The sequence below is a fragment of the Diplotaxodon limnothrissa genome, linkage group LG4, assembly GCF_057381915.1.
Source record: "Diplotaxodon limnothrissa isolate DT_005_m linkage group LG4, D_limnothrissa_male_GT1.1, whole genome shotgun sequence".
Classification (NCBI taxonomy): domain Eukaryota; kingdom Metazoa; phylum Chordata; class Actinopteri; order Cichliformes; family Cichlidae; genus Diplotaxodon; species Diplotaxodon limnothrissa.
Window position 1 is genome coordinate 1,979,584 of NC_140599.1, and position 8,841 is coordinate 1,988,424.

Below are 8,841 nucleotides of genomic sequence, written 5' to 3' on the forward strand. Positions count from 1 at the left end.
CCTGATTTGAGCCTCAACAGCAACACGTGAAAGGCAGTCCTGTTCGTGTATTAATCACCAGAGGATGTCGCAAAATGAGATGAAAGAGGCAAAACCGTGTGAAATAGTCTGGGATTAAAGTGGGCCACTGTTTTTATTTCTTTTTCTGCACAGCACCAGAATGACTGCAGTTGCAGTACTTCAGCATCTGCCTGGCCAGGAGTGAACATAAAAGGATCAGTATTTTTTAAGTGACTTCTATCAGTTCAACAACCATCAGCAAACACAACTGTTTGTTTGCAGTTTGTCTCAGTGTTGTTTAGAGGCTGCATGATAAACAGGTTAGTTTGCTGCACTGTGGTGGAGTTAAACAGTGTGCTGGACTGTTGCTCAGCGGCTGCTGTGCTCACGGTCAGAGTTACGTTACATCAAGTGTAGCAGAGATTAATATGATCATCACCACAGGTTCTCATCCCGACACGTAACATACCGACACTGTGACAAACCGTCAGTATGTTACATGTTGGGAATGACAATGCTCTGGATCTTTAGCTGATGATGCTGAGATTCGTTCACCTTCATACCAGCTGTATAGTGTCTAATATAAGACAGTATAAAGAGTATACTGTCAGTGTAGAGGACAGAAATCAGCCAGACAATTCATAAAACATCAGCTGGCATCTTGTTGAATTCAATTCTTTACATCCACAAAGAGCCGTGAGCAGCAGCACCCTGGATCAGCTGATCACTGAAGCTCTCGATAGAGACGACTGAGTTGTGATTCACAATCAGTCACAACATCTGACTTTAATGTTCCCCCACTTGCTAAACCCTGACTGTGCTCATTTCCCTGTTTAGAGGCAAAGTCACCCTCTACAGTGCACGCAGCAGAAAACAGATCTGAATGAGTCCTTCTTTAGATTCTGCTCATGCTCCATCTGACTGATTCAAGCTGAGGACAAGTAGAATTAACACTTAAACTGAAATAAAGCTTTTATTCCAGCTACTAATATTATTTTAATATTACATTAATATAGCACAAGGTTCATTAAACATTCAAGGAGTTACTTTGAGTACTTTTCAGAGCCTGTACTTTCTCACTTTGGTTAACACGAGTATCCGTACGGACACTTTAGTCCAGAACGTCTGTACGTCTCACAGCAGTGCAGCTGCCTGTTTAACACAGGACTGGAAACACTGGGCTGACTAACAAACTTCAACTAGCAGGAGCTGATTTGACGGTTTTAAAGCCACGATGCTGTGTTTCATGCATTGTTGCAGTTGGCTTTGTTTCCCCCCTGCATTCATTCACCAAACACAGGACTCAAACAGGCTCACATAGCTTTATTGGACTTGTGGAGAGGAAGCGTCTGTCAGGAAGCTTTACAGGAAACTGCGTCATTTCATCAATGCACCAAAAACCAGAACATGGCCTCACTGGAGAACTGCACTTACATGTGTTAAATGTTAAGCCAGTTCATTTTAACAGGCTGTGACCTGCAAAGGTATTTTGCTGCATAAAGTTTCTTAAAGATCTCTTTAGAAATAGCTTCAGTATAACAAACACAAGAAATAAAGAGAAGGCAGAAAATATACAGAAAAACCCAAAAACCCTGAAGAGCAGATGTGTTGGTGTGTAAATAGAACTTGGCTAAGGAGAGGAAGACCAAAATGATGAAGGTACAATTACTGAACAAACTTTCAAACAGAGACGATCAAGTGGAGAATACTTGCTCATGTCTTTGGCAGTAAGTTTGGTGAATACGCTCTCAAAAAGACAAATACTGAGCTTCATTTGAAGATCATCAGGCCGTCTAAGGATTTATAGGATTGCAGCTTACAGAGGGGGCAGCACATGCTGGACCACCCTGTAGGTGCTGGGTCCTTTTAATGGACTGACTACAGTGATCAGGGTCACATGGTTACCACGTGACTTGCAGCACATCACACCGTTTCACCTTCCTCTCCAGGCACAGTCAGTTTAATTCAAAACCAAAGCAGCTGTTAACCTTCACACTGATTTTACAGTCATTCAACATCCTGCTCTAAATATTACAAAGCACATTACTCCAGTTCACAGACACGCGCACAGCATTTGTTATCTGTGCCTCCATCAGGTCGACGCGGCGTGTACGCTGTGTGGTACGGTGTTGTTTGCTCCACAGTCGATGTACTCGTACGTCTCCAGGGACAGCTGCTCATAGCGGGCCAGGCAGAAGACTGTCAGAGATATCCTGCACAGAGATCACCGTGAAAATCAACAAGCTGGAAACTGCAGACCTTCACAGCTGTGCGTCAGCCCGAGTTTGAAGACACTTCTCCCTCACCGACTCCCTGCTGGGAGCGGAGAAGAAGGATGGCCTACACATTTCGTTGTCACGTACAAGTACCAGCAAACATTCATGAAGACCAAAGCAGACTCACTGCTCCTTCAGGACCATCTGATCTGGCTGCTGTTGCCACATACAGCCTTGTATATGCAGGTAATCACTGCTGGCTACAGTCGGGACATGTTCATACCTCAGCTGTGATCGGATCGAACAGCTTCTGTGAATCTCTTCATGCTTAAAATGTTCAGATTTCAAATAATGTAGAACCAATTAAAACAGCCAAGAGCAAAGACCTACTACACCACACTGATAATATAAGCTTGTTAACATCTAACTTTAAAACTTCTTTATTGTATTTTCTGCACAAACTGAAGAAGACTACGAGCCTGCTGAAACAAAAGCAGGAGGATGTCATACTTACTGTAGGTTCACATACAGAATATGGACAGGCAGCGACTCTTTCTTACAGTAGTTACTGCAGAGGGAAGACAGCAGAGACAGGAGAATGAAATGTTTTAGACACAGAACAGAAACAAACTGTGCACCAGCTGCTAAATGAGAGCGTGACACAGCAGAGCTGGATCATTTCACAGTGCAAACCAACCTTTGAACAACATTCACCACTTTCTACATCACCTGTGCAGAATGTAACCTTCAAACAGCGGACTGACAAATACAGATTTAAGTCTACAGAGAAAGACTCAGACTTGGATGCTTCGTGTCACACATCTGCTGTTAGACAGCAAATGCATTAGAATAGATATGATTCAGTGACCTCTGACCCCCCAGTAACCGCTCTGACCATAAATTCATCCCACTTAGGCTCACCTCAAACCAGGGTCTGTCAGCTGGATGGGTATCATGAAGGAGTACTGCGAAGAAAGAGAGATGCAGAGTCATTCCTCACTTACTGTGATACTTGTTGAACAAAGTCTCAACAACAGTAATCTTCCTTAAATAAAAAAGCACAAAAATAACAGAAATCAGATCCATCAGTGAGGAAACATCGCTCTGGACAAGTGAAATGTTTCAATGTTCATTTTTGTTTCGTGAACAAACCAAATAAAGCCCTCATCAGTGACTGGGATATGTGAAAATCTGTTCTGGTTAGATGGAGCTCTCTCCGAATGTTACGTCACATCAATACAGCTCAGGTCAAACAGAGCCAGCTCGCGGCTGCAGTTACAGACAAAGACATCAGCAGTGCTCCAACAGCCTGCATCCAACCGGTTATCTGTCATTCAGCAGGATTCATTAAAGCCAAACATCCTTCAAATAATACACGTAGACTTTTCAGCCTCATACATCTGTCTCACCACAGTAACCACAACAACTAAGCTCTCACTGGATGCAGAAAAAGCCTCTGACCACCTAACCTGGACATTTGTCCTGAAAACACTGGAGAAACATGGCCGTCGTTTATCCGATGGATCAAAACACTACGATAAACCAAAAGCAGCAGTTGTAACAAACACCTCAATCTCAACAAATTCACAGAGGTGCTACACGAGGAAGAAAACACTATGTTTGCACCTAAAACTCAAACACCCATATGGACTTACCCCGACTTCACTGCAAATGGAAAACACGTCACACACCTCTGTCACATGTTTGATCACGATCATTTCAACAGCTCATTGACAGGAAACAGTTTCTCCAACTCAAACACTCCACCAAAGCAAAGTATCAACAACACTCAGCTGGCACAACATCGCTGCAAGACAGCGTCACTGAAACTGCAAAGTCACCAAAAACACTGAATACACGAATACCCTCTAATGACAATGCACCGCACACTCCAATCAACAAACAGCAAAACGACTTCAACATCCACACAGACAGTCCAATCTGCACTAACAGCACCAACAATTTAAAATACTACAGTCCGCACACACCACGGGACCGACTGACTCAGACATCTGCACACATCACTGATGAGCACGTTAACACATCCTGGTCTGACCACCAATACACAACTTCTGGAAATGGTAAATGGCCTGTATTTATAAAGCGCTTTACACATCCAGTCATTCACCCATTCACACACTGGTGATGGCACACCACCAGTTGTAGCCACAGCCACTGTGGCACTGACAGAGGCGAGGCTGCCGGACCACCGGGCCCTCTGACCACCACCAGTAGGCAACGGGTGAAGTGTCTCGCCCAAGGACACAACGACCGAGACTGTCCGAGCCGGGGCTCGAACCGGCAACCTTCCAATTACAAGGCGAACTCCCAACTCTTGAGCCACGATCGCCCCATGGAAAGAAAAAAAAACTACCAAAACATCCCAAACCCTCGACCACAACATCCCGCTATGCCCCTCCGTCTGTTTACATGGTGATCTGGAAGAACTAAACATAAACTCCAAACAGATGAAAACAGTCCTGGCTGTGGCCCCGACTATCACCAGGAAAACAAACTGGAAAAAGCTTAGACCTCCTCACACAGCAGTATCAATGGAACAACAATCAGCAATACATAAAACCAATTTGAACACTTCATTCAAATCTAAAAGCTGCTGAGCTAATGCCACAGCAGAAATCATCAGCAGGAGAAGGAAACGCGACACAAACTCGCTCTTATTTATCTGCTTTTCTCTTCTTATCCTGCCTCGCTGCACTTCTACACAGAAGGACAGGTGTGTGCTCCTTCCTCTCAGCTGTGGTGACTGCGTCACATCTCACCGTTTTCATGGACAGAGGTCTGACAGACACGACGTTCTTGATGGACACCGTTCCCAGCACCGTGCCAAAGTTGAGTGCCTGTACTGTCAGGTTGTAGGCCTGCACCGCTGCAAAGTTGTTATTAGTGATGTTCAACACGTTCTGCAAAAGAAAGCAAAGAGCCATCATCCCGTCCGTCCCTGCACAGCCTGACTGCTCCGTTCATCACAGCCGTCCCTCTCTGCTCACCGTGATGTTAATCTGCACGCCGTCGTGAGTGAAGTAAACAGAGGATGAACTGACAGCTACTGGAGACAGAATCACGGAGCGCGGAAACAGGAAGAACAACACCAGGACGCTGACCAGGAGGCACAGCCCGACAGACGAGGCCACATACAGCTTCCTGAGTGAGGACAAAACATGAGAAACACAAATGCATAACACAACAAGCATCAGCAGCTCTCTTACGTGTGTCTGGGCCTCAGCCTCTGGTCAGTACAGGCAATGACAGCAACCAGCTTGCTTTCCTGACCTGCAACACAGTTGGAACAAGGTTCTTAGATTAGAGAAGAAAGTGGGGCAGACGTAACGTTGCTGGGTTATCAAAGCAAACCGTGACCGCTCATGTCTGTGTCAGCCCTGTGGCACACCGCTGACCCCACTGGGGGGCTTCTCACCCTGTGACAGTTTTTCACACTCAACATGTGGTTTCAGTGTCAGGGTTACAGTTGGGTTGAGCTTAGGTTTAGGGTCAGGGTCAGGCATTCATTGTTGATGGCCACGAGGATATCAAACCAGACATGCATGTGTGTGTGTGTGTGTGTGTGTTCACTACCTCTGGGTATACGCCCGGTGCCCTGACAGGTGGGACAGTGAACAGTGTCTGCTGAGCTGCATCTCCTGCTCCAGCTGGTCCTCTTAGTGCTGTCCTTCTCACTGATAGGCTGGTTGGAATCTTCCTGTCCCGCCCCGCTGGGCTGGACACAGTCCTCGGTGACACCCTCACACTGGCTTGGAGCAGCTCCCATACCTAAAGAAACAAAAGATTACAAAACACAAGCAAAAAAAAAACTACCACACACACACAGTACTGTGCAAAAGTTTTAGGCAGGTGTGTAAACATGCTGTAAACAAAGAATGCTTTCAGAAACATAAATGACTGTTTATTGGCCCCAAACGTACACTACAGCAGGACAACGAGCCCAAACACAAAGAACGAGCACTGAAGTGACGGTCCGGCCCCCACAGAGCCCTGACCTCAACATCGAGTGTGTCTGGGATTACATGAAGAGACAGACGGATGTGAGGACGCCTACATCCACAGGAGATCTGTGCACTGATGGGATTTAGATTTCTCTTTTGTTCATGTAGTGCACAGGTGTCCAACTCCAGGCCTCGAGGGCCGGTGTCCTGCAGGTTTTAGATGTGTCCTTGATCCATCACAGCTGATTTAAATGGATAAATGACCTCCTCAGCATGTCTTGAAGTTCTCCAGAGGCCTGGGAATGAACTCATCATGTGATTCAGGTGTGTTGACCCAGGGTGAGATCTAACACCTGCAGGACACCGGCCCTCGAGGCCTGGAGTTAGACACCCCTGATGTAGTGGGTGCGTTGGGTGCAGCTGGCAGATTTTCCAGAACAAACCAGGAGCGATGGGAAAAACAGCCGTCATCTGTGACAGTCCTGTAGTAGCTGGACTGTGCATGTGAAATTCCACAGTTTCAAATCATTTTCTGAATCATAAGGAAAAACTACTCATGCTGTGGAAGATGGGACCAGTGGTCTGGATGTGCCAGGCCCGGAGGCTCGAGGCCTGGAAAAAGATGTGAGAGTGGGTCACGTGAATCAGAGTGGGTCACGTGAAACGGAGTGGGTCACGTGGATGTGTGACTGCGCCCGTCAGTAGTAGTTTTTCGCTCAAAGCTCAGTGAATCAAGTATCACAGCGCTGTGTGCTCAGTGACACAGACGTGTTTAAACGTTGCTGTGACAGGTTTGAACGCGTGTCTCTGATGTCTGTAAGCGCTGCGTGAAAACGTCCATTCTTAATATTTGAACACCCGGGACGAGTGTGAACGAGACGCCTCCAGCTCCGGGGCCGCTGCTACGTTACACAAGCGGAGCACACAAACAGCAGCCGCCTTTCCCAGCTTCTACCCCTCCTGCCCGCGACAGCACCGGGCTCGGGACGTACCTGGCCGCCGTGGGTCTCTGTTATGAAGCAGCCCGTGTCTGTATGCGCATTCCTGCTGCACCTGAGCCTCGGTTGGCTAATGGTCGATCACGCCGCTGACGTAAACACTTCCTGTAGCAGCTGGCTGCACTCGTTACGTGGCCTGTTATCGTCCTCTTACGGTTCTTTTTTATCCCAGAAGCTGGGACCCCGTGTGACCGCAGTCCGGAGCGGAATGTCACCGACAGGTCACTCCCCGTGTTTTCATTCGGAGCCGAGTCTGTGAGAGGAAGTGCTCTTCGTCAGTCTGACGTCAGTCACTACTGTTCACCTTTGTCTTCGTCACTGGACGCTGTTGGTCAAACTTACTGTGATCACTGGGCCATAATAAATGTGTCAGTGCGATTCTGGCTTTGGCTCATTTCAGCTGGTTTCCTGGTATAAATCTGGCGTTAAGCACAGGAAATGCACTTTCTATGGGGTTGCTCCCTTATTCAGACTGGGTCGCCACAGGTTTGCTTTTCCTCTGTCTCCTCTCAGCTGTGAATCTTTGATTTGTTACGTAATGTGTAAATCGTTCACCCACGCAAACAGACCCTGTTAGAAATCTTTGACTGTCAGTAAACAGCACATGGTCTGATTCAGTTGAGTTCTTCAGCAGTAAAGTTTTTCAATGTGATGAAAACATGTTCTGTGGCTTCGTTTTCTTCACACACACGTTTACTGGCCCACGCTTGCCCACAGTGGGTTAGGGTGGAACCCACACTTAGGGGCAGCTGTGTCTCAGGTGGTGGGCTTGGTCAGTGGTCTGATCTGTGACTCCTCCAGGCTCCTGAACCCGTAGCTGCCTCCAGCGTCTCCATCACAGTGCGTGTTGTGGTGTGAAAGAAGCTGCTTAAGCGTAGATAAAAGTGCAGTCCACTTACCATTTACCACTCAGGCCGGAGTGGGTGTGCCCACGCGGAGTCCGTTTTAGTGTCTAATGAACAATTAGTTTATTTGAAATGACTTGTTGTGTTTATCAGTGAAACGTGGCAGCGTGAGAACAAAATCTCCCAGTGTTCAGAACATTGTGGACATCATGTGGCTGCATAAAAAAGATTTATGTCTAAAGAAGAGGATTATTGCTAAAATTGGGAAAGCTCAGCCCTGTTGTGGTATTCGAATAAAGCCTCAGCTTTGTGCATCTTTGACTGTCGGGTAGGATCATCACAGTCAGACTTTAACTCAATGATTCATGAACAGCTTTGTTTAACACGTATGTGGCACTACTCACACTGCAGGACATGCTCTTCTCCAGCATCTAGCCTTACCTGATGACAATGCTGAGTACATGCTTTCAGTGAGCACTGCTGTGGTTGCTCCTGCTGCTTCTGGCTCCCCTGGTTAAATAAGCGATGTTCCTACTGAAAGGCGGCTGTAAGGGTTTGGCTGTCCATAGAGAATTTTCCCACTTTTATGAGGCCGTGAAAGTCAAGATCTTATTTCAACAGAATTAAAAAATCATAATCAGAATAATCCCAGAGTAGTATTTGATGCTACCAGCAGCACTGTTCCTCCTCCACCTCTGATGGACGTGAGATCCAAACTCTCCTCAGTTACTCTTTTTCTCTCCTCCTCAGCCTAAACCCGCCTCTGTCAGAGGTCACTTCCTGTTTAAAAAGGAGCTACAGTGTTACAAGATACTTGCTC

At 46.7% G+C, this 8,841-nt stretch overlaps 1 protein-coding gene across 1 annotated transcript; it reads right to left on the reverse strand.

The window, feature by feature from the left end:
• Window positions 1-1,313: 1,313 nt before the first annotated feature.
• Window positions 1,314-7,686, reverse strand: LOC146632993 (transmembrane protein 106B-like). Its single transcript, XM_085351930.1, has 8 exons — window positions 7,171-7,686; window positions 5,811-6,005; window positions 5,444-5,507; window positions 5,225-5,378; window positions 4,997-5,137; window positions 3,138-3,181; window positions 2,731-2,784; window positions 1,314-2,213 (listed from the first exon to the last, which is right to left on the reverse strand). The coding sequence occupies exons 2-8, from the start codon at window positions 6,001-6,003 to the stop codon at window positions 2,093-2,095; spliced, it is 771 nt and encodes a 256-aa protein (XP_085208056.1). The 5' UTR covers window positions 6,004-6,005; window positions 7,171-7,686; the 3' UTR covers window positions 1,314-2,092.
• Between the last annotated feature and the right edge of the window lie 1,155 nt (window positions 7,687-8,841).